We start from the raw sequence: 27269 nt of genomic DNA on the forward strand, positions 1-27269 counted from the left end.
CTCTGATTTTGTACAGCGTTAACAGAACCCAGCAGACTTAGAAGAGGCAAACAACCAACTCATTACATCAACTTAGTCTAAATCTTTTTTCTGACTTTTCTACCCAGAACACCCGTAAGTTCAATCATATAGAAAGGTCAGCCTAGATTTCATTTATGCTACAGTCTTGATTAGAGACTACTAACTGGAGGAATAATTTGTGAGAGTCAATGCAAACCAGCATTTTTTACTTAACTGTGAATGGGAAGCCAACACTTAAGAAATTACAGTATTAAAAGAAAACATGAGAATTTTGTTATTAATTAATAACTTTTATAGTTCAAATTTAAAAATATTGAATCAGAAACAATTCAAGATTCATGAAGAAAAATCTGGAACTATATACATGCGTAATTAAGAGGATCTAGATTCTTGTCAATATTTACTTAAGTTTTTTGTACAAGCTCCTTCACACAATCATATTTACAAGCATGTCTGTTTAAAACATATGGACATCCATCTTTTACAGCATTTACAAATCATTTGAATATAATTTTTTTCTTAAAAAACAATATAATATTTCATGGATTAGACAGATTTGGTTTCATCATATGGTACCAGACAGGTACTTACCCAGTGGGATGGAAAGAGTTATCGTTATTCCATTATCTAAATAACAGTCATCCTACTGGTACCCAGAATTATCACATATGGCTTTAAATACCTCCCAAACTCAAAGAATTATCTCACAAGTACAAACTCCCATCCATTTGTGGTATGTTTCCAACAAAAGTCTTAAGCCTGTGTTTGGGTTAGAACCACAACTCAGCAAACACATTCTAAGTATGTACTCAGAAATAAGAAGCCCTTCTAATTTAAAGAAAAAACAACTCTGCTTCCAGTCAAGTCAAGCACATATGTATAAAATGGGATGTATGGACTTTTCTAGACATTCTAGCTACCTTTATAGATGTTTTATTATTGTGGGATAATGCAGGTTTGAGCAGACAATATTTGTGAGGATTCACAGGAAACAAGTGAGAGATCTTCTAAGAAGGGGAAGAATACCTTTTCCTTAAAAATATGAACATTTTTTTAGGAAAAAAAAATAAGTCTGAGAAGGTTTTGTACATAAGATGTCTTAAGTTACTGACACAGTCCAACCAGTCAGATCACTATCTAGTAACAAGGTCTTGCTTTACAAATTAAGTGAAAATCTGTCAGCTTGCTTGCTTGTTTTTGGCTAGGAAAAAAAATAACACCCAAACTTTTGGCTTTGGCAAATCCAGTAGCCATCTCCTTTGAACACAGTTCTCTAGAGCTCCTGCACTGACTGTTCCACGGTTTGTTCTTCTACGGGTTGCATGGCTTCCTGAACATAGACGATGAATTCGGAAGCCTCTCCGCCCTGCGTATAGACAGTGACCGTCTCGATTCCCTCCACTTCATCGGACGAGACAACCAGGTGATGCTGCTCCGCCAGCTCCACCGACGCCTGCTGCAGCGTCTCCTGGATCATCAAAGTGTGATTGGCCGACTGCTCCTCTTCTTTCACCTGCAGAGAAATTGAAGAGGTTACAGAAACTTCACCTTTCCAACAAGTACCTGGTGTTGGGATGATTAATGAAAATACAGCACAGAAACTAGGAAGCGGATAGTGTTGAAAGAAAATGTCAGTTTTACACAAAATTTGTAGTGAGCCCTTCTGATTAATAAGTGTGTAGCTAGAGAGAATATTGAAAGCAGTAACACAGCATCTCGGTTATATGCACAGAGAGCTGCAGGTTCCAGGAACGTGGGTCTTTGGAGACAGCTTTAATCTCTCCACAGTCATTCATTCAAAACTGCTCTTATTTGAATAAATTCAAAGTCAAAGAATTTGTCGAGTAGCACTGAGATGACAATCCATTGAAAATAACACAAAACCCATCTATTATGCCCATTTCTTTTTTTTTTCTGTTTTTTTTTTTCCCCATAGCCAACCAGCTGCTCAAGGAAGTAAAAGATTAATTGTAAAGCGTAACGGACTTTTATTAGAGAAAATGGCCTCAAGTTGTGCCAGGAGAGGTTTAGATTGGATATTAGGAAAAAATCCTTCCTGGAAAGGGCTGTTGGGCATTGGAACAGGCTGCCCAGGGCAGTGGTGGAGTCACCATCCCTGGACGGGTTGAAAAGACGTGTACACGAGGTTCTTAGGGACATGGTTTAGTGCCAGAGTTGGGTTATGGTTGTACTTGATGATCCTGAGGGTCTCTTCCAACCAAAATGATTCTATGATTCTAGAAAACAGTGAAAGGTAACGACAACTGAAATAGATCCCTAAGACCTACTGGTTTTGAGGCAGCAATTTTTACATTATTGAAAGGATAGTGACAATTGAAAATAACAGAATGCTTCTTGTGAAAAAGAAGGAAAAAAAAAGAAAAAAAAAACAAAAGAAAAAATAAAACCGCAATTTGGTATTGAATTTCAAAGAGTTCAAACATCTGTCATTTATTAAAATACAGTCTTTACTAGAATTCAAGAACAGATCTTAATTCTTTACCAGGTCCATACAAAATTCCTATGCACAGTATTCCAGGTCAGTAACAACACATCAGAAAACTGTAAGTCACGTGGAGAAAATGCTTTCTCTCAAGTGTTAGTGATAAAATAATCTACTTTTGAGTAGAGAATGGAATAGCACATTTTTTAATATGCAAAGGAATCTGGTAGATGTTTTCAGTGCAGCACCACTCCTCTGTTCATTGAAGAGAGCTGTTTTATTTGCTGGTTCATAAATGCCAACCAACCCACCAGCAACTGCAACATGCAGTTTATCAAATCCTCTCTTCCTGCTCAGAAAATGGCCTGGTTTTGTTAAGGCTTATTTCTCTTTCATTTAGGCTTAGCAAACGTTTTATGAAGTAAGCTTCCAGAGATAAATCATGTTTATTTCTCACTGTAAGAAAGTAGCTGATTGAATTTGCAGGAGGTCGCATTCTCTACAACAAATACTTTTGCCGTATCACCAAGTGCATCTACAAATTGTCCACTTACGAAAAAAACGGGGAACGAAGACAGAATTGCTGTCTCACCTACATCTCATGATGGAAGGCAAAGCTCCATGGTATTTCCAACAGCAATATGAAGTGTAATAAGCAGAGAACAAAGGACTGATAGATGGCAGTTTCCTGGATCTCAGTGTACCCTTGTATCTCAGAGCAGTATATGGTGTTCCCTTGGCAGCATGGAACTTGTAACTGATTTTAAAAATAATAGGTCAAACACTGTAGATTCCACCAAGCGTGGAATCTAAATTACACAAATTAGAAAGGGGCTTTATTTTTATTAGGAGCTGATTCAAAAGTTCTTCTCCAATCCTCATTTATATGACACTGTTTTGGAAACAGCAATATTAGAACAATCAAGTTCAAGAAAATATAATTAAGATCAGTGTTGTTGCTTAAGAGGGGAGCGGGAATAGAAGGGAAGAACTACAGCAAAGTTTCCAAGCATTTGCTTGACTCCTTATCGATCGGCAAGGAGAAAAAGAAGCTCTATATGTTTGTTTCCCTGATGATCTTTTCTAATTTATTTTTTCCCCGAAATAACCATTCCCATTGTTGTACACTGACTTTTAACTTTTTTATTCCATGTTTAAAATATCTGAAGGATTAAGAGTATTTCAGAGACGCACAAACTCCTTGTGACTTCATATCACTTTGAACTTTCACTCAATTCATCAGGCTATACAAAGCTTTTTCTTGGACAGGTATGTTCAGGTGTTAAATTATTCAAAGGTCCCAGAGTCAGTATGCCTGTGATATATTGAGGAAACATATGTGGACTTTATCTGGTGAAACATTTAACATCTAAAATAATTTTGCCATTGTCATCAAGCTTAATGCAACAGCACAATCGTACCTACTGATGCTGACTTTGGCTTTGTCACACAGAATTCATATTATAGGGACAAAACTACAGGAACAGGCTGAAGTCCTCTCTGTGTTCTGTTTCTTTTACCAAGCATCTCAGAACATTTTAATTGAAAGATACTTTAAACAGTTCCTGTTGAAGTTCAAGCTCAACATTCTACAAAAGTGGGAGGTACTGGATGCTCGTCTTGACACGATAAAATCTGCAGCCACCCTCAGAAAAATCTAACTTATGTTGTCACAAAATACGGCTGTCAGCAAAGTACCCTCTTCTAATGGACAACTGAGCCTCTCTTTGCAAAGCAAGAAGCTAAATAATGAAAAGAAACATAGCCCTGTTAACTTTCTTCTCTGTTCCTCCCCACACACTCTTTTAAAAAAAAATAAAGAAACTCAAAGTACTACTTAAAGCAACAGGAATTTTGTGAATTCATACACGGAACTCCCTTTTCATACGTCGTCTCTTTCTGAGGTTACCTGCTCCAGCGGCAGCTGCTGTCTGAAAGGAAAGGACACACACAAGATCTACTAATGAAGATCATAACAGGCTGAAAAAAGCCTAATCATCAGTGAATTCAGACAAGAAGCTGCAATTAAAAATGCTAGATAATTAAAATCTCACAGTTTGTTATGAATCAACTCACAAATACAGCCCTTAATGTAGAGATCCTCCAACAAATACACAAATAGCTATGTCTAAAATTTGGCCCTTTAATTATGGAATACACACCACCTTTTCCTGTGCTAGGGCACTATACATAATCCTCTGATGACATGCTTCAGGCCAGAAAAATTACATTACATTTGCAAAGAGCTGCAAGGATGCACAACACAGTCTGCGAAGGGTCCTGTACCATCTCCCTTCAGTCACTGTAAATCAAAACCCAAAAATAATTTTAAATATAGTTTTGAGAGTGTACATTAATAATGAAGAAAGGAAAACAAATAAAGCACAGTTGACATGAAAATGAAATGAAACCAGAATCTCATTCAATTCAATAGCAGCAATCTAATACGTCTTCAGTTTTATATGCTTTTGAAATGAAAACGGCCAATAAAGAAAGTTAATTTAACCTCCCTACCTGACTTTATCAATGTAGTTTTATTACCCTTGTCATGCAAGGTAAAGAAGACTAATGCCCTTATTTCTGGTGTTTCCAGCTTCCAGTATCTTTTTTGGACAGCTATCTGTAATCCTTTTAGTTTGACAAATCTCCACATTATTTTGGATATTTACATTTCAAATTAGTTCAATGTTTACATGCTTCTGTTTGGTTCCTATTAGATTGTTCCACAGGGAATACTCTCAAAACATTAATTTACATCCCTCAAATTATATGAAACAGTGGGACAGCTGCCACCAGAATGAATGAAGTCACTACACTCGATTCTTTTTATTGGCATCTGAAATCTTTTGAAGAGTAGCATCCAAGACCTCTTTTCTGTTTGAGAGACAGCTGAAAAGCATCTGGCTGCTAATCCTTCGCTAAAGAATGACAGCAAGGAGCTGCAACCACACACAGCTGGTATATTAAATCAATTCAGTACCTGCATAAATATTCTTTACTAGCTAAATGTGTCTCTCAAGAAAGCAAACGGGACTTTCGCCCCCATGTCTTCATAAGGAGCTCAACATTTCTAAATTATAGAAGTTCTTAATTTAAATATCCGAGGACCATCCAAATATATGTAAGTGACAGAAAAGAGGGGCATCGCTTAGAGGAATCTCTTCCTCCCAAACCAAGCAAATCTTTTTTAATTTGAGATAAATTAGTTCAAGCTATTAAAGAAAATATATTTCTTCTCTTCCTGGAAAAGGAGAAAAAAGAAAATATTTTGCAGTAAAATGCTAAAGCGGCTTTCTTGTTCCAGAGCTCATCCTGAGAAATGAAGAATATCTTCAAGTTTCTTTGAAGTCAGCAGGGGTTGCAGATCCATAGTGTTTAAAACAGTCTTGCTGGGCTTGACCCAAAATCCTCTACAGAATATCTACTTTGATTTCAGACTAAATGCTGCCTTTCGGTTTACCACAAAGAAGAAAAGTTAATCGCAGAGATCTTGTAGGATTTCAAAACCTTACACTAGGTTACAGATGCTCCTAAATAAGATAAATGTATCTTAAGACGCCACAGTAATAAAATATATAAAATATCTATACAAAGGATGAAAACGAAAAGTGAATTTGGAGATCACGGAGAGCACCTGGATATGCGATGTGCCAGCTTACGATAGTGTCTGCGGAACTGTCTCTACCATCTTGTTCAGTGCCGTTTAAATAATTCGAACTCTCAGTTCAAGTTTACATATAATGTGTGAAAAACACACAGAAAAAACCACTGATTTGATCATACAGAGCTCTATAATGAGCTACAAAGACAATTTCGTGCACAATAGTTTCAGAATAATAAGATACTTGAACATGCAAGACTTGCTTTGCATGAAATAAAAAACGCAAGGTGGCAAACAAATTTTCATACTGGAGATGTATATTTTTTAAAAGTTTTAGAAATTGGGTGGTCGAATACGTCCTGACAGAGAGACTGTGACTGGCAACTTCACTCAGACAAAATGCCATACCACCAGATTTCCTTCTGAGGAAGCAGGGCAACATTGCCGGCATTTCAAGAGCTCTAACAGGACAGTAATCTTGATATGACGTTTTATCTGTATGTTACACAGATGACAAGAACTCCACAGAGACTGAGAAAACAGGGCCATCTGCCCCAGTTAAAACTTTCCTTTGCTGGTACCATCACCTTCAGCACCAAATTGCTCCATGTTCTAAAACAACTACAAACTTGACAATCGACCTACATATAATTCCACGTACTGGCAAATTTTCTAGATGAACACCAGCACCCAGCATCATGTAGGTAGAAATCAGAGCCAGACTGAAATACAGAGTGTGTTGCTGAAGTATAATGTGCAGTTGCCTTTGACATGACAGCCATGCTAATTTTATTAGATATTTACTTTTGAAGATGTGTTACGCTATAAAATTCTGCTCTGTGATCAGCTTCAAGCCGATGTGTAATCTTTGCTGTGCCTTGCTACCGCTGTCCCTTTGAAGAAAATGATTGTTACTCTGGTAGGATTTTACTGGAGCCTGAAGAGATCACAGAATAAAAGGATGAAAGGAACTAAAATAAAGGATGAAATGCATGGAAATCCACTGTTTTCTTGAGCTTGATAAAGATCTGCTTAGTTAGTGATAACAGTTGATATACTTACTCCTCAGAGCAAAGTATGTAGAAGTCTAGGATGAAAATAGGTTACTATGTTTTTCAGGAATAGAGTTAACCCTACATTCCAATATCGTTAATATTAATGTAGTACTTTGGACCAGGACCTGGATTGTATGAGGTTTGCTACAGGCAAAAAATATTTCATGCCCCAAAGGCCTTATAATTTCAACATAAAACAAGAGACAGTAAGCAGACACGGGAAAACGGGAGGTGAGTGAGTACAACATAAATGAGACAGCACTAGTTTTATGTGACAGGCATTAGTATCAATATACCAATAGTCTAGCCACAGATAATTAGTTATCATATTTTTGAAAAGTAATTGAGAGAAGACACGGACGTACAAATTTCTCTTCATTAAAGACCAACACAACTAAGCACAATATGGAAGAAAGCATTAAGAAACTTGTTTGAAAAAAAGTAATGAGCAATTAAATCTTCACAGACTGCATAAAGGCAGGCGTCAAAACCTTTACAGCTAATGAGAAATGGGACACTCAGTCAGAAAGGAGTAAGAAGCCTTGGAAGTGAAAACAAGGTTTTGCTTGATGTGGCGAAAAAGGGACATCAAGTGAACAGAGTAAAAGAGAGGGTGATGTCAAGAGCGGCAGCAAAAAGTAAACTTTGAATTTTTCTGAAAGAATATAAAAGGGGCAAAACATAATCTGTGAATGTCAGAAAAAAAGACTATCAGAGTTAACTGTAGCTTAAAATAATGATGTCTTGGACAACCATTTTAGCTAAGTCATTGAAATAAGAGACCATATAAAAGTCGTCAGACAGAACAAGTCAGCACAGGTTAGCTAATCACCTGCATGCAAGGCCAGGAATCCTTCCCGAAGAGGACATCAGCTTTCAGGCTTGAAGAACAGGAGAGACTTACATCCCATAGGGTTGAAAAAGAAAGCGGACTACTGATAAACAGTTGTGCAGAAAGACTGATATAATCATCTGAGTGATTAATAATAATGATTAGTGATTAACGCAATCATAGCCATCTTCAGAGTGAGCTTGAAGGGATGGCTCTAGAGTAATGTGAAAACTTTAGAGGACAGATGCAGCCTTCATTTGGGACAGGAGAAGAGTGGCCATGGAACTTTGCAAACGAAGATAACGCAAGTCAAATGTCTGTGTGAGGCTCTGGATTCTTAACTAAAGCTTTTACATGTTGATGTGCTACAAGTAAGGTAGCACAAAAATGTCTCTTTGCAGTGCTCACCCAGATACATTGTTCAGAAGATTCAGAAATTAAAGAAAAGAAATTAAAGAACAGGGAGTTGACATGGTAAACAAGACCAGGGGCATAGGTTAGTTGTTTTTTGGGGGGTGTTGGGTTTGTTTTGTTAGAAGAAAGACTACTGCTCTGCTCTCAAGCAGTTCTCTGTATATGGGGCAGCCAGGATTTGCTCTGAATGAAGAGGGATCTCAGTGGCTTGTTGAGACGGGAAAAATAATATTGAGGAAAAGATTTAAAGCTTTACGCGATCATCTGCGGATGAGTTTCTCACATCAGGACAAAAATCTCTGGTCCGGTATGACACATACAACATGTTAAAGGTCTAAGCAAGGTAAATTAGCAGCACATTTGTTTAGCAATATTTAAACGAAAAAAAGTCAAAAAACCCCGTTATATGCAACTGAATTTAATTGGTTACTATAGTATACTGATTTAAAACTTTGATTGACACCAGGAATCCAAAAATCTACTGTTCTGGTTCAGTAATGTGAAGCAAACCCCAAAATTCAAACTTGGACAAAGAAACATACGCAGTTTCTACTTTTTGTTTTAAAGAGATTTGGTACAAGTAACACAGCGCATTTACAAAAGATAAATGAATTAAACCGGAAAGTATCTTGCTACCATTACACATTGCTGCCAACGAGCACTGGAAATGGAAGAGCAAGAACTGCAACTCCAAGAAGGGGCAAGTCTGTGCAGTGAGGGATTCAGGAAATAAGTGTTCAGGGATGTTCGTTCTGTGAAACCAAGAAAAACGCACTTTGAATCTTGTCTTGCTGGAGAATAACTTACAGACACTACATAGTGAAATAGTCCCCTCTGCAAAAATATAACAGGAGTGCTCATTTCTGAGGGAAATGTTTATTCACAAGAAACTCAAGATTTAAATCAAACAAATGTTTAACTTGGAAGAAAATTCTTCTTCAGGATTAATGAATATCTGTATTTGATGTGTGTGCTAACCGAAATGAATAACTACATCGAGGTCGTTTGTAGTTAAACACACCCTCTTCTCCGTCCTAGTCTATATACAAATATATTGTTTCAAAACCAAGTCTTTGAACACAGACCTGCAGACCCTGTAAATCAAGGGTGACTGTGATGTTGGCATGACTGCTTGTCCTCCAATCCTGCCTTTATGTTCATCACGTGAGCTAGGAAAATAGTCCACCTATATAAATAATGGACTGAACACCCTCTGCTAGCAAAATAAATAAAAAAACAAATGAATTGATCTCCACCCTAGCGTAAAAGGGCAAGAGTGTATCTGTAATAGGACAGAGTCAAATGCAAAGAAAATAAAGTGACTTGTTTTACATTTCCAGTCCTTCCACCTTGCTCTGAGCTGTTTCCCCAAAACTGATTTCTCCTCAATTTCTCCTCTGTTTATCATCCACTATGAACAATATTTCCTGTCTTTTCTAAGCATTTATTAGCCTCTTTCCTGGTTGTTCTTCAAACTTGGCACTCTCTGCTCTCACCTCTTCCCCACCTTGTTACTGGTTTTTGATCTTTAAGCACTGCAGAACAACCCAAATATCATGCTATAAAGAAATATCTTCATTATTTCTGTCAGAAAGATATCCAGACTGCATCACTAGTAACTGAAAAGGACTCAGACTGACAAGGATACACTCCTGCCATGCTGTGATCAAAGCTTCAGTGTGGATTTTTGCCAATCTCAGATCATACTGGTAAAACTTCACATTATCATCTTTTTTGGCGTGTATCACATTCCTTAGCAGCTGCATGTTTTCATAGCTGTCAAACAATAAGATTTCTTCCAAATTAGTTTAACTTCGATAAGAGGTCAGTAAACTGTCTGTCGGGCAAGAATGAGCTAAAGTCATTTTGGGCTCTAGACACAACCTTTCAAAGGCCTCACACACGTGACAATGATTCCTATTTTCCGATCATACTCCAAACTAAATAGGGCTAACCTTGCATTTTTTGGATTTAAAATGATGAGCTGAATCCTGTTTCAGGCTGGGATTAATTATTGCTAAGTTATCAAAGTGTCTCCTTTTATAAAATCATTCCTATAAACAAATATAAAGTTTCCAAAGTCAGAATTGATTTTTGTTTTTCTTCTCAACACTCAGCCCAGGAGCTGGGAGCTTTAGACAATATGATCCTGATTTCAATTTTATTATGATGTCTACTCCTGATTTAAGATAGAAGCAATACATAAAATAGAAGAACACCGCGAGCATGGCGTCCTTTCTGTCTTATGACTTAGTAGAAAAGAATTTCAAAAACATACCGGTCAGATCTAGATAATACACCGGACATCTTGCGATATGCTGAAGAGCATTTAGGGATGAAGACAAAGTTTGTTTCTGCAGGCAAAAGTCTCACATTAACCTGAAACACTACAGGTACTGCACATGTGGGGTACCCGTGAAGACGGCAGCGTTACTGCTGGATACATCTGGATTCACACCGAATCTTAAGAATCCAGTGTAAATGGCACTTTTCTGGGTAAGAAGTAAGGAAGCTGTGGGAGAAAGTTCCAGGGAGGAAATGGGAGACGAAGATAGCAACAATCTAGCGTAACATTTACAACAAAAAATGCTTTTAAAAAGTTCTGATAATTTAGGATTTAGAAGAAATTTCTTGGTGCAACTACAGAAATATGAAGGCAACTTGCAAGGGCCAGCTAAAATAGAGATATGAAGGTAAGAACTGAAGAAAAAAATGGATAATGTTTGTCTCCTCAGAGAAAAAGAAAAAAACCCAACATAACAGCATAGAAATAAGAACAACTACAACGAATGTTGTTAAGGAAAAAAATGGAACCAAGCTGCTAAGCAAGGACTTGGTGAGGTTATTAAAGAACAGGAGTGGAAATTCCGTGACAGATGATGCTGATATATTGCTGACACCCTGAATGAATTTTTTGTCTCACCATCCACAGGAGAAGCTGAAGGTCACAGAAGAAAGCGCGGAATCAATTTTCCAGTAGGAGAGTGAAATATGAACATGTCTTAAGATCACTTCAAGGTTAACAATTAGGAACTCGGCATAATTAAAACCTGACAAAGTCATTGGTAGAAATGAGTGATATCCCACAGAAAGCAACTCAGTATTGAAGAAAAAAGAAAAGCGGACAGTTCTGAATAGGAGAGGATTACAGTCACCTTAGTAACATTTAAAGACTTCTTTCCCTCAAATTAAAAATGGGTATGGTTATAATCCTGAACAATGCTCTGGTGGGAAGACACGAACTGGAAACTAAAGCTGTAAAACAGATTAAACAAACTTTGATGAAACAGTGATTTATGTAGGAAAACAAAAGAGAAAAAATGAAAGGAGGAAAAAAAAAATACGTAAAAGAGAAATAATAATTGTAATAATTATCTACAGACCTCCCTGGTCCTTGCTCTGCTTCCATAAAGGCCACAAGAGGTAAGTCAGCAGTCAGTCAGCTGTCAGTAGGTGTCCTGCCACCTGATCCTGCCCTGGGAGATCACAGATCTGCACATTTCTGCACACACAGAGTGGAAAGTCACTGCAGCCACTAGAGAAAGAAATGAGTAGGCGTTCCAGCACACACAGAGAGCGTGTTAATAGAGAAATGGTGCTTCGAGCATCGAAGTAAAATCCAGCGTAAGCAGAAGTAGCAAAACATCATTCAGCTTGAGACGTCCTTAAATTCTTCACTGATTTTGCTGCTGTGCAACTTCAGGTTACAGGAAAAAAGACATTTTATATTAACAAGAACATAAAGGCTGGGGGGGGAAAAAAAAAGAAAGGCAGGAAAGAGATTCAGTGCTCTGAGAATTCAATATTTGATTTGACATAGGAGAGGAGCTTTTAATAGTTTGACATCAGACCAGTCAGAGTCATTGATGTATACAAGGCAAGGGAAAAAGAAGTGATCAGCGCTTAGCAGCTTGTAAACTCAAAGGCTAGAAATGTGGATTAAAAAGCAAGGGAGTAAACTAACTTAGACTATAAACATTTATTTACAAAAAGCTATCAGCGAATTCAGATGGTCTAACAAAGAAGACGATAGATTTTAAAATGAACCAGACATTGATCAGATTTAATACTTGGAGGAGGAAGAATCGCTGACTTTTTTAATTACATATTTTTAAAGTTTAACATTCAAATATCAAAACACAGTTTCTCCTTGGCGGCTGCTGCTTCGACAGTCACTTTCCCGGATGCTTTCAGTAGAAGGGCCTCAAAAGATGCATTTTTAAGGGAAGAACAGGTTTCAGTAATATTGACAGACTGCACAGACAAACACCAATGGCTAATACTGCATTCGACCCTTAAATAGGTCGTATATATAGAACAATGTACATGTTGGCAGTGACTCTACTGTTAAAGCTGTTTTGAAACTTGCACATAAGACTATAATGTCGATTCTCATAAGGACTGGATTTAGTTTCCAAATTTGGATCTCCTTTTCTTCAAAAAAATCCAAAAACTCTTCTATGATTTCTAAGCAAAATACCTGTTAAGCATTGCAAAGGAATATCTCAAAATGCTTTGTCTTGAAATTCTGCCTTTTCTCTTTGACATTTGGGCAGCAAGTTTAGGAATTATCCCAATACTGCCCTCACAGACTATGGACTTCTCACTTCAATGGAGCTCTCATCAATTCACTGTTCACACCACCACAAAAAAAATACTGAACTCAAAAGTTAGTTCTGCTACTTAAAATAATGAGAGTTTTGTTCCTTTTTAAAAAAGGAGCTACTTAAACCCTTCAGGAATTTAACACTCCTCATGCACTTTCCTTCCCTCACCAACCACTTTTGAGTGAACAGAACTGGAAAAGGGATAAGCAGAGATAGGATGAAACAGGAGGAACAAGTGGAGCTTGGAGAACAGTTGAGGAGAAACATAAAATGTGAGCAACAAAGTCAGCAGACACCTGTGAGGAAGAAATACTGAGCAAAAGTTTTGATGTTTGCACTCCATATCCACCTCCAATAGAAAATTATTTCCTTTTACTTGCTGATTTTGTGTATCTTATTCTTAATTTCTAAAGTGCTATAGTAATACTGTACATTGCAAATATTTTCAGCAAAAATTGTGCAGTATCAAACTTCAAGAAAAATATACATACATTAAAGTAACTTCTACCAGTATCTCCTAAGTTTTGTCTCATTTTAAGAGGAAGTATATTGCCTACCACTAATTATGTGATTTAATTATCAGCTGAATCTACCATTTTTCTTGGAAGAGAATTTGTGCAAAGCCTGAAATTAACAATCAATCTTACATATGCTTTTTTTTTTTTGATGTTGATCTATATCTTCTGGTCTTGCACAATTTCCCTGGTAACAACAAATTAACTAAAGAGCTTTTCAACCAGCTAGAACGCAATTGAATTTTTCTTTATTTATCTCAAATGTGAGTGGCCACGCTGACTTTATTCTCATGTAAGCAACTGCTGTAAGGAGCACCTGCAATATTCTTCTTGGGGCGGCTGCACACCTGCAGATCACTTCTGTTGCAACACTCTTTAGAAAGACAGTGAGAACTCAGACTGAAGAGAAGCCTTGCTTGTCCCCAGGGTACATGGCGTTAGCAAGCCACAAGTCTGTCAAACTCCCGCCACAGGACAACGCTGCAAAGACTAATGAGGCTGGTGAAACACTGGCCCAGGTTGCCCAGAGAGGTGGTGGATGCCCCATCCCTGGAGACATCCCAGGCCAGGCTGGACGGGGCTCTGAGCAACCTGAGCTGGGTGAAGATGTCCCTGCTCATGGCAGGGCGGTTGGACTAGATGAGCTTTGAAGGTCCCTTCCAACCCAAACTGTTCTATGTTCTATGACAACGGTTCATCTTTGGGTATGGTGCTGCAGCACCGCGGTTCCAGAGCGCGCACAGCTCTGCACAAGCAACGCTGTTTCATGCTCTTCCATATGTGGATGAATCCTGTGCCAAGGACCTCCTAACACTTTCAGATGACAATGGGTCTAAGTGCCTGCCCACAATGCAGGTATGTTATTTTAAAAAGCCTGAAAACACCTGCTAGAAAAAAAAAAGCTTTATTTTCTCACACACACACATATTTACGTGTGTATTGGGTCACTCATATTTTATATACATGCAAAAATGCATGCATTTCATATGTATAAACATATATGTGTATTTATATGTATAAACATACATACACACAGCACGCCGTCAAAAATTAGCTTAGGAAAAAACTCCATACATTTCACACACTCATTCAAAGTTCGGCCCTTGCTAAATATTTATTTCACCATAAATATATAAAAATGAAATATAGCTTTTTTAGAGAGGAAAAGAGCTCTTACCTGCTTTACCACTGTCACAGTGCCAGGTGCCATAGTAACTACAGAAGCAACCGCAGTAGCATCATGGGTTTCCGAACCCAACTCGATGATTTGCTGCAGGATGTTCACCGCTGCTGGATCAAGTCTTTCACCTTATCAGAAAGACAGTAACCGTAAGATCGTTACAGTAAAACAGCTCTAAGTGTATGTGAATCTAAATGCTACAGGCGCTCTTCCCCCTCCTGCCTTAACCCAGACTCACAGCGCTGTTTATAAATTTCAAATAGCTTAAGAACATGACACTTGAATAATAATCCATGGCAGGAAAGTATTCACAAAACAAACTTGCCTGAGGAATGCGTGAATCAGCAAGTGAAGCCACATTGATCATTTTTATGCTTATTTGAAAGAGATCTAAAAGAATATGTTGAATAAACAATCTAGAGCAGCAACTCATAGCAGTACCTGAAATTAGGAAGCTGCAAGACTTTACAAATCTAAATGTGTATTTGCCAAACATTCAGTTTAAACAGAACCTGAAATCTTTACCTATAACCACAACTGCTATTTGGTGTATTACAAACCTGTGTTTACCATCTTTCCAGCCACCTGCAATACCCCTCAACCTAGAAGAAGAATAATTATCACTAACGTGCTGAAGGGAAAACTTAATTGCTTGAGAGAGCTCATGCCTGTCATTTTATAAGCACGGGATCAGAACATGTTTACCCTTTGTCAAAGATCTTCTTCATGTATGTAGCCCTGCCAAAGGACAGGCAAGTTTACAAAGAAACCCCATACACAGTTGTACTCTCACTTCTCATGAAGTGTGAAAAGCAAAGATTTGGAAACTGGAAAGTGTTTTTTGTTACGCAGGAATACGGATTCCCCTTCTGCGGCCCACTATTCCCATACGGCCAGTGTCAGCATAAGAGAAATGTCAGAAAGGGAAAGAAAATCTCAGGATCACGTTAAAGCTGCCTTATATTTGACATAATCACTGTTGGAGCTACGAAAGAGACAGGAAAGAGACAGTAAATAGAATAAAGTTCATCTCTTAACCCCAAAACCTCGAAAACTGAGGTTGATAGTGTGATCGGGACCTAGGTCAGATAATTTCATTTCAAACAGAAAGTAGTTACATTTTGTTATCTACATGAGAAACTAGCTTGAGTACTGAAAAATGTTTGCTCACTTTAGTTTTTTTTCTATATAACTGCCTTTAGACAAGATATTACTGTTTTTCATACCTAGAGGGAAGAGTATCCAAAGTTGGACACACTAAAGCAAATCGTTCTGCTTCGAAAATTACAGCCTCATGCTTAAAATCAAAAATGTTACGTACAGCAGATGCGACGATCATGTTTATTTTAATGTAAATAGATAAAAGCTTAAGAAAAGTTCTCAAGTAGTTTTTACTCATTCAGAATTTTCAGTCATTAAAAGAAATAAAATAATATACAGAAATGGTCAGTAACATACTTTAATTGCAACATGCTTGGAAATTGCATTAAAAATGGGAGGTTTTGAAACATATCTGTATGACCAACTATAAAGACCACAATGGTAAACAACTATAAAATGTTATCTCCTGACAACCAGTGCATTTATTTACATAAATAAAAACAAGATACATGAACATTTGCTCTAGTCTCTGATGTTTTAACACTCTCAGAAACCTGAAGGTTTTTTCTTTTCTTCCAGCTTTTGTGATTTCCCATTTAGCAATCGCAATCTAATCCCACTCTTGCTCTTCCTCAATCTGATACAGAATAGCTTACTATCTTTTGTGTATCACCAGAATTCAGTTTGTTAGTACTTTCCTGGGAACATGGTAAATGAGCTATTTCACCGTGTCACTTCTGCAAGCTGACTGACTTAAGCAGGGAGAAAAATAATAGCTAGAGAATTGCCATTAGATACACACCATCTACTCTGCCAAGACAGCTGATTTCACAATATATTTAATAATATAGGCAGGAAATTCCATACACCTATATAATAAAGTGGAGAACAGAGTGCGGTAAGTATTAATAACTTAAGGATATAGAAATTCATAAAGAATGGTCATTTCTCATTATTTATCCTCAAAGAAAAATCCAACCCCCCAGAAGTAAGTTCTGGATGACAAATTTCTTTATTTTTAATAGTTTCACAGGGGACTATACATTGCCCAGTATACTCGAAAGAATTAGATATTCATGAAAAAAAAGATAAATTCCTAACTAAAAAAGGTAACTTACCATTCTCAGAAGTGTATCTAAGGTTCTGTAAGGCAGCTACGGCAGCTTGAGTGCCTTGAACATCTTCCGCAGCCTCTGTGATATGGAGATACTGAGTGGACGCTTCTTCAGAAACTTCAGCGGTTAACTTGAAAACAAAAGCAAGCCAAGGCATGAATGATCTCACTCTCGTTTTAGCAATTTAGAAAACAGTGACAGTTCCGAGGTTAAAGGAATGAGTTTTGGACAACAAATACTATAAGAAGAGTTATAGAAATACTGGGTGAAACAGAATTCAAGAAGAATTTTACATGGGAATCAGGATATCATCCCACAGTTTTCTTCTAGATTCTACTTCAAAAGTTGTTTTAAGCAAGCTAAATTATTTTGACTTCATTTTTGTCGCACAGTTATTTTAGAACTAACAACAAGCTTCTATTGTTTAAGGGGCTAATAAAGACTTTTTGGGTAAAATTAGTTTATAATGTACGTCCTTGCAGATCCAGTAAAATGCCTCTGAAGTTTGAAAATGCATTTTGTTTTAGAAAAATTATCCTTTCCATAACTATGTTTTTTCAAGACAAGCTGTCAACATGTATTCCTGCTGTGATGAGACTTCTGTATTTATAGACGTTTTAACAACAGAGACATAACTGCATACTGGATGTCCTCTTATTTTTTCAGGTTTGGGCATCTACTGGGTGAGTGTACAGAGAATCATTTGTGAAATACATGTGGATATAAGAGTTTAAAGGATTACATTTTAAAATTCTTGCCGTGGCTTCTTTGAATAACACTTCACATAGAACCTACCCTGATAGTGAATTTTGGGGTAGTCCTGTACAGGGACAGTAGTTGGACTCGATAATCCTTGTGGGACATTCTATGATTCTATGATATTTTTCAAGGACTTAGCATTCTGTCTGTGGATACACAAAACTGTTGAACAAGAACGGCATTCAAAATGGAGATGAGATCACACGAACTCCTGATCTTGTGAAAAGTCAAGAAAACATTTTTTAACACTTCTTATTCTTACCCTTACTTTTCTCCCTAGAATAGTTTAAAATCTTAGGGCCAAAGCCATGGCAACTTTGGTTTACCTCCCACTTGGTCTCCCCATCGTGTTCCACAAGCTTCATTCCATGCTTGTTTTTAAGGTGTCTGTTGAACTCCCACTTTGTACCGTACACAAAGCTGCAAACAGGACACTTAATGCCACCTATAAGGAAACACAAATAAATTCCTTGAGTTATTTTAATATGAGTTGCTCCTTTACTCCACTCTGATCTGGTGAGACTCCACCTGGGTCTCCAACATAAGAGGGATGTGGACCTGCTGGAGCAAGTCCAGAGGAAGGTCACAAGGACAATCAGAGGGCTGGAGCAGCTCTCCTATGAGGACAGGCTGAGAGAGTTGGGGTTGTTCAGCCTGGAGAAGAGAAGGCTCTGGGGAGACCTTGTAGCAGTCTTCTAGTACCTAAGAAGGACCTACAGGAAAGCTGGAGAGGGACTTCTTACAAGGGCATGTAGTGATAGGACAAGGACTGATGCCTTTAAACTGAAAGAAGACAGATTTAGATTAGATATAAGGAAGAAATTCTTCACCATGAGGGTGGTGAGGCACTGGAACAGGCTGCCCAGAGAAGCTGTGGATGCCCCATCCCTGGAATTGCTCAAGACCAGGCTGGATGAGGCTTTGAGCAACCTGGTCTAGAGGAAGGTGTCTCTGCCCACGGCAGGGATGTTGGAATTAGATGATCTTTAAGGTCCCTTCCAACCCAAACCATTCTATGATTCTATGGCCAGCCTCACCCTGTTTTTCCCTGCGAACCCAGGAGATGCTTTGGTCTGTGCAGAATCATTCCCACAGTCATGATTCTGGTTGAAATTCAAATTTAGCAGCACCAATGGAGACTAGTCCTAGTTTCCAAGTAAAATTTATTGCAAGTCGGAGGGTGTCTGAGACTTAGGTTTTGCTTTAGGTCCACCATAAAAAAGCCTGCCACATGTTTTGAATAATTCTGAACTAATGCTTTTGCCCTGTAAATACTCCTTTATTTCAAATCATAGCATTCCTTAGAGACTATTTTAACACCTAGTCTGTTACATATCATTGCAGCTTCAAATACAAATTCTAAATATAGTCCAAAAATCTATAACGCAAGTCCTTGACAAGCTTCAGCTTTAAGTATCAGGTCCCTGTTGTCTTACAAAGCCCTGTGCTGGCCCCCAGGACACAAGGCAAAACCGTAGTGCGCTGGACTCTTTCAGGAAGGGCTGGGATTTTTTTAAAGTGCTTATAAACAGCACTGAGATCTTAATATATAACGTACACAGTAGTGGCGTACTTTAATATTTTTTTAAAAATGTACATTCACTAAGACAGCTGTTCTAGTTTTTTCAGGTTTCAAACAAACATTAAGTTTTCTGACAGATTATCAAAGCAAGCCAGGGAGATTTAACAATGTGATGTCATCTTCATCCCACTATCTTTGCTTTTGAGACTTTCTACTGTTTATGTTAATATACGAAACCATAAACCTGAGTTTTCTGAGTATCTACAAAATGATGCATAGCATGAATTTAGCACAATGTTTACTGTCTACGTGGCACTGCAAGTAAAAAACTGAGCATGACGAAATCATAAGCATCCCATTTTCTACAATAGATTAAACAGCTTTTACTTCCCTTTGTTATGAAAGTCATTTGGTCAAATGTCAAATCTCCGTTGTTTGTAACTACACAAATAAGTATTTCTCTTTTTCCCTCCCACTCGCCCCTATTGACTAAAGCAGAACAGAAATAATCTGCATGTGATAAACTGTTGCATTAGGTGACCAGAACTCACTCTAACAAATCTCATGGCCAGGGAAGGGCATTACGCTGCTTTAGGAACTATGTGCCACCAGGTGGCTTTCTCCACGTTATCATGGCAAATTATGACTCCCACCCACCACATTCAAATGCTTCAAATATACTCTCATAAGCTGGTTATAAGCCAAGTTCTTGTTGCACATAGACTATTATGAATAAGGTGATTAGAAAAAACATTGTTTTACAGTAATGGAAATCTAAAATATGGTATTCTACCAGATGAAAAGAAATACACTTTATTTTCATAAATAGCACATAACTACACTCAGTTGCTAGAGTTTTTCACTGACACTTATTCCTATACAACTTCCCCTCTTTGCTCTCGATCCATTACAAGTCTTCACCAAAATTCAGTGTTACAGTACATGCTCAATACTCCGTCTCTAGACAAAACTGAAAATTTCCCTAAGGGAAACTCAAAAGTTCACAAAAGCAAAATACCTTCATTCAGATTAGAACAAAGATATTATCAGTTACAGAAAATGAAATTAAATATTAATTTCATGCTAATCTGTGGTATTAGGAAAAACCTGCTATCGTGAAAGAGGGGACATTTTCCTGCATTACTTTGATATTAAAACTACAATAGTGATGCACCAGGTAAATTTAAGATGCAACTTTTGTCATTAGGATTTAATTAAAGAAAAAAAAGCGGAAGCACAGAATTAAACAGGTACCATATAATTCCACATCAGTGACTTGATATGAAAGCTCAGGAAAATTAATTTCTACACGATTCTTTAAAGCAATGGGCAAGGCACAGAGAAAGTCAATGAATGACACACCTTATCTACTTTCAATATCAACACTAACATCTGCAGCAAAATAACGTACACGCATATTATACAGCTCCACAACTTTTTTCTACCATGGCATTAACAGGTGCTCTCCAAACAATTTATTTACTTGCCTAACACCTCCAAGAGACAACTATTATTTTATGTTAAAGGAAAGTAAGTGATGATAGAGGTGTGACAGAACAGAGGCCACAACTGGATTGTCACTAATGTACTGCACAAGTTTCTGCACACACACAAATAGAACATCCGTCTCCCAGAGAGTGAAGAAATACATAAACAAAGCAATAGATGGTACAGAGTATCAGTGAAAAGAAAAACAATCTATGGAAAAATTATATGTGACTTGCCCAGTACAAAGCAAATGGAAATGAAAAAGGAAGCTCTTAAATAGGCAAGTAGGCAGGGTTTAAAAAAACCCCAAATAACTACGGGGTAACATATCTATAAATGCTCTTGTCCTCTGTGCAGATTACATTGAATTCCTTATAGCACTTATTTTCCTTTATTACTTTAAAATACTAAAATAAATGTCAGATCATAGACTGCTATTAAAAACCAACCAACCAACTAAGCAAAAACCTCAAGCATTTTTCTGATCCTGGCTGATCCAAATTTCTAATATAAGCCCAGATATTAAATATTGCACCCTATCTCTGGCAATACAGTTGCTTGAATGAGCACGTTCCTTCTTCTATTCTATGAATCATTCATTTATTTATAAACTCATTCTAGAAATCTTGAGTGAAGTCCAGCAGTCTATATTCATATAAATATTTCCAATTAAGATTTTCTGCAATGCCTGCAGTGCAGTCAAAACCAAATTGGGAGTAGAAAAGATGAGCAAGTATGAGGCCGTTCACTCTGGGCTCAGTGGGTAACTTAGAACAAGCAGGATACAATACGAATAGATACAGACAGCTTTTATTAGACATTTATCTTAGTTAGTTTCCCTTCTCAATTTTTTTCCAAACTCTTCTGCTTACTGCTTCTCTTGCCTTTTCCTTTTCGTCCATAGTCCTTTAATTTCAAAGGGCTTTAATATCAGGTCTGAAGGGTCTTCTTCCCTTATATGAATACATGAATAATTTTTCGAAATTGCTTTTCAGATCTATGAATATGGTAAATCAAAACTTGATAGAGCCTAGTCAGACAGCGAGTCACAAATGCTGCCCCAAGAAACACATAACCTTGTCATACTGCATAATATGTCCACAATGATCTGCCTCTGCTGGGTGACACAGATACAGAAGCTCTTCTGATTCCAAAATCAGGGAAGTGTTTATTAACTTCAGAGGGACTCATGTTTATCAACTCCAAATGCAAATTTTAATTAACTGAAGTCTCACACAAGGAACATTTTTATTTTCCCCGGTGAGATACCAAAATACTGGGCAAAGTTGACTTTTCTGCAGTAGGATAAGAAATCCGCAGGTCTTTGAGCCCACATGTAGGACCCACGCGATGTGTTACAGAGCAGGAAATGGAGCTGGCAAAGGAGGTTGCATGTGGGAAAAGTGGAGCTATTAGCAAGGCTTTCTCCTGGCAGAGTCCTGATCAGAGGCACTGATTTCACAGCTACTATGTGGATTTGAAGCCCCTTTACTGCTCTGAACCTCCACACAGCAGGTGAACACATGGGAAGCAGGCGCGGCACTAGCGGTACCGCAGGAAATAAAATGCTGCATAAGGAAGGGAAGAGAAAGAAGGATGCAAAGGCAGAGATGGAAACAACAGAATAGAACATTTCAGTTGGAAAGGACCTACAATGATCATCTAGACCAACTGCTTGACCACTTCAGGGCCGACCAAAATTCAAACCATGTTATTAGAGGCATTGTCCAAATGCCTCTGAATCACTGACAGGCTTGGGGCATCGACCACCTCTCTAGGAAGCCTGTTCTAGTGTTTGACCACCTGCTGGTAAAGAAATGTTTCCTAATGTCCAGTCTGAACCTCCTCTGGTGCAGCTTCTTGTCACTGGATCCCAGGGAGAAGGGCTCAGCACCCCCCTCTCCAGATCCCCTCCTCAGGAGCCTGCAGAGAGCAACGAGGTTGCCCCTCAGCATCCTCTTCTCCAAACCAGAAAAGTCTAAAGTCCTCAGCTGCTCCTCACAGGACATTCTGTCCAGCCCTTTGTGATCCTCCCCAAAATCCTTGTTGCCTTTACTTAGTTAATCTGTGACAGCAATTTCTCTAATTGACCAGGTGTCTGTATCTACTTTTTTTATTTTTGTCTTTGTGTGGTATGACTCTAGTTTTACACAGACAGCAGTAACAAGCAGTTGTTCTAGGCAGAATGGGATTTTTAAGACTCTAACAGGGAGATGTAACGTATAGAACTGCAGGCCCTGTGTGACAGCCTCGAACAGCACAGACACGGGACGCAGCACAAAGTCTGGACTTGGAGTGGTAAGAAATGCGGCACAAGTTTGGCACTGAAGAGCCCACAGCTATAAACAACTCTGAAATGATCAGTTAAAAACATGCAAATCTGTAGCTAGATAACGTCTGGTTTAGGGACAACAAAAACAGTATTTAACATACATGAAGGGCAGTGTATACAGTAAATTTGGATTTAATCTGGACATATAGACCAATGAAAAAGAAAAGCATAAATGTGTATAAGCAAATAAGTAACAATGGCCCCAAGTGGAAGGGGAGAGGATCATCAACATGAACATCATGCACCTCCCAGGAAAGAACTCCAGATGCTGACAACTTACTGAAACCCCCCTCCCAGTGCCAACACCAGAGAAAAAACACCCAACGTAGGACTTAGACAAACAGCAGAAGGGTGACCATAGCACCAGGCAAAGAATAAAAATTAAGAAGTGTGTGTTACCATTTTAATAGTATTAATACTACTATTGAGACTTCTCCTGGACAAAGTACTCTATTTTATTGTTTTATGGCTTTTGCTTTGGTTTTTTTGAATAATAATTAGATCTAGATTAATGGTGATTCTTGAATTAGACAGTTAAGATTTCCATTATACTAACAATAAATTCTTGGCTTTAGACAGATAAAGTGTGCTTCCTTTGCCCATAAACAAGATCCTGAGTATAACAATTTGTACCTGTACTCTTTTTCCCCCCATTTTTCTAGTGGGGGAATATTTTGCTGTCGTTTACTCTTCAGTCTTTTTCCTTACATTTGCTCAACCTTGAGTTCTACCTTGCAAAATTCTCATAGAAATTTGTCAGTAGAATGATAGAAATTTATCATTCATTACAACAGACAGCGATACTTTGCTTACAAAAGGAGACAAACAAGTGAAAATGATAAATGTATGCAACAATGAATAGTACAAGCAAGGTCAATCAAAAGTCTGGTTCACACACCTTTAGAAACCAAGAACAAAGGATGATGAACGAAGGGTGAAAGGTGCACATTTCAGAATCACTAAAAAGTAGTAATGATTTATCACGTAACACTCAACAGACTGGGGAATGTATATCGCACAAAAGTTTACGTTCACACCAAATTTGCTTTATCGAATAAAAAAAGACAAGTCTCATATGGTGGACGTGTACCTTGTTGGATAAGGGCTTCTGCTGCAGGCTCCCCAGAACCTACATTTACATACTCTTCATTGGGATGCTTTCTGTTGTAATGCCTCTTCAGGGAACCAGATATGTTGCAGGAATAGTGGCAATGTGCACAGCGGAAAGGCTAGGAGAAAAAGGAAAATGTTACAACATATTTCCTGACCTCTCAGGTGCAATGTTTTCATCCCGAGAAACCTGGTTCATTTCTGGTTTAGGCATCTTCCAAGGAGATCATCCAAAATTCAATAGAAATGGAAGTTGTAACTAAACGTTACCCTACAATTTGGTACTTTTTATTATGTGCAAGGCACCAAGTATTCTCAACATTAGAAGATTATTACCTACTTTTCGTAATTCAGTAAACTGATGATCACAGGTCTGACCACATGGAGACTTTGTACTACAAGGAAATGGCTCAGCTGCCGTGAGCTTTGGTCTGAAAAGGGGGAGTAAGAGAGCTAAAATAACTCAAGGTACAATATGATTGTACAGTCAACCTAATTTAACAGATAACCGTACCTGACAGGGTTGATCTCTTCCCTTTCCTTCTCTCTCCAACACGCTCCCAGCTGCTTCCCTTTCATTGGCACTTGTATTCATCTGACCATTTGGTGAGCCAAGTTTTGGCAACTAAATTAAATTTTTAAAAACGTACCTCTCCCTTCGACTGAGAGGGAGAGAAATTTCTAAAGAAAAAAAGGTTAGGAAAACACGTGTTTGTGCCTAAATTCAGCCTTTGGGAATAACTTTCTGACTGAGAACAGTTATACTGAACACAGTTATAGGAAGCCTGACATGACCATTAGGGTCCTGGAAAATAATGCAGACATTGACCCATGTCCCTGGGGAAAAGTCAAGTACTTGAGAATGGGGTGCAAAATGTTCCATGCACAGCAACCAAGCCCACCTAAAGCTCGTCGGCAGAAAGTGCTGGGTACGGAAATGTTTATTAAGAGTTTCAAGCAGGGAAATGTCTGCAGTCAGGGTCCATTGACCAGAACACTCCTCTAAGCTTGTTGCTCGTGACCTTCCTTCAGGCTCCAAACAGCAAAAATAAGGAATAAAAGCGGTGTTTAGATTCCCTTAGCTTTGCAATACAGAGGGTACCGTAACATTCAGCTATTCAGTGTTTCAGAGAAGGGTATTCTTCTTTTCTATTGCTGAAACTGCCTTTTTCTCAAGAAAATAATCCCGACAGCCTGGTGTGTTCATGTACCGCTCTCTACAAACTGCCATGTCCTGTGTGTTATCTGCTGTTGAACAGCAGGATTGCAAATTCATGGAGATTGGAAATACGTTGAATTATCATTAGGTCACATAACTACTGACATATCTGTGAGTTTGACACACATACACACAACTGTCGCAGAAGGAGGCAATGTGTTACTGACCGTTTTTGAACTCCTTTTGACGAATACTCCTGACTGACCCACTGCAGTGTTTTGCAGTTCGCTTGACAATGCATTGAACGGCCACACTTATATGTAGGGGGATGGAAGACTGAAAAGATAAGCTGAGTCAACAGCTCTAAAGCTGATCCCAAGGTCAGAACCAGCTATATTTTAAGAATGGCATTATGAGTTCATTCATCCCATTAGCCATTAAAAAAGGAAAATGATATATTTTCACTTCAAAAAATCATTTTAAAAAGTTAAGTCCACAGCACCGCTACATACTTAAGAAAGAAAAATTTATTTGGTCAAAGTATATAATCTCTTTAGATGACTTGCCACATGTTCTTATATGTCTTGTATTCCAAAATTTAAACCATGTGTCAAAAGACTGTCTCCCTTTCTGCATTGTGGGGATCTGTAGCACTGGTATTCACTAAGAATGGCTGAAGTGTACTCTTTATAGAAGCAAAATTATTTGTTAGATAAAGAAAGATGTTGCATATGCAAATAGTATTATGTTTTCAATAAGAAATATGTTCATTGCCAAGATAAAGTGTTACATTAAAATGAACATTTTCATACATACAAAATACTGGATTTTTCTGGAAAAGACAAAATATGAGTTCTATTTCCTGAATATAGCATTTCACAATTCATTAAATCAAGACCTATCATGCTGAGAACCAACGTGAAATTTAGGAATAAAACCATACTACAGTTTATTAAAATAACCGTATTTCTAATCTAAACACTTGACAGAAACATTAACGACCTTCAAAACTCTTTCCAAGACACGTTTCAGATAAATGGGGTATTTTAAAATTAATTCTCTTCAATTTTCTTTAAGTATATGAACTCATCTATAGTACATTAGGCTGGAAAACTTTCAGAGAAAATTAAGGTGGGCAATGAACAGTGATGTATGAGATTTGCTTTCCTACTTGCCTAGGACGTTTTAAGGTACTTACTAGATTAGTTCTCTCAAGGACTGACAGTCAAAAAAAACAATAATGTTTGGTTTATATTGCAACATACATATATTTTTGGCAAGTAAAAACACTACTTATAAATCGTCCCTGAACAAAATAATTCTAACTCAAAAGCTGGAATATAAAGTCAAAATTTCTGAAATATTAAAATGTTAAGATGCCATAATTGTCAACAAACAGGAAAATATACCAGTTTTAAAACAGTTTTCTGAAGTTCCATGTATTTCTACATGACTCATCAATAAGCATGATTTATATGTTTTCTTACCTTGAACGAGACATGTTGTTCCATGTGACGGAGGAGCTGTGGCTTTTGGGCAGCTGTATAGTCACACACTGTACATTTAAACTGCTTTCCTGAAAAGGGAATAGAAAATGGAATAATATTTTTTCTGTTTAAGTTCAGAAAACTACTGATTATATTTCCTCATAAGGAATGAACAATACCAGATGTCTGGCTCTGCAAAAATTTGGTTAAATAGATCTAAGAGCAGAGTAAGGAAGAAAAAAAGGCTTGAGTGTCACCTTTAAATTATAAGCATTAAATGGTCTAGATGATCTTGGGATAGTCACTTGGGAAAGAAGAAAAAAAATCTTTATAATGCAGCCTAAATGGAAGAAGCAAATTAATTACTTACCAGTTCAGGCACAGTTATTTTTCTATTTGTAAAGCAGATATGGAAAACCTTAAAACACAGATGTTTGGTCATGTTCACATGTTCCTACCTACTTCTGTCCCAAACATTAAATTGTTATGATCCAAACACATTTAAATTTTCTTGGGTTTTCCACTGTA

The 27269-nt window shown here is 37.7% G+C and overlaps 1 protein-coding gene across 1 annotated transcript in view; it reads right to left on the reverse strand.

The window, feature by feature from the left end:
• Positions 1-452: 452 nt before the first annotated feature.
• ZFAT (zinc finger and AT-hook domain containing) overlaps positions 453-27269 on the reverse strand; it is an 87931-nt gene continuing 61114 nt past the window's right edge. The window contains exons 11-16 of the mRNA XM_065628022.1: positions 26742-26830; positions 24076-24214; positions 17970-18088; positions 16888-17014; positions 14666-14796; positions 453-1534 (exon numbers count right to left, since the gene is read on the reverse strand). Of these exons, the coding sequence (XP_065484094.1) occupies positions 1295-1534; positions 14666-14796; positions 16888-17014; positions 17970-18088; positions 24076-24214; positions 26742-26830 (845 nt within the window). The 3' untranslated portion in view covers positions 453-1294. The remainder of the gene's footprint in view (positions 1535-14665; positions 14797-16887; positions 17015-17969; positions 18089-24075; positions 24215-26741; positions 26831-27269) is intronic.

Source organism: Caloenas nicobarica, chromosome 2 (assembly GCF_036013445.1).
Source record: "Caloenas nicobarica isolate bCalNic1 chromosome 2, bCalNic1.hap1, whole genome shotgun sequence".
NCBI classification, from domain to species: Eukaryota; Metazoa; Chordata; class Aves; order Columbiformes; family Columbidae; genus Caloenas; species Caloenas nicobarica.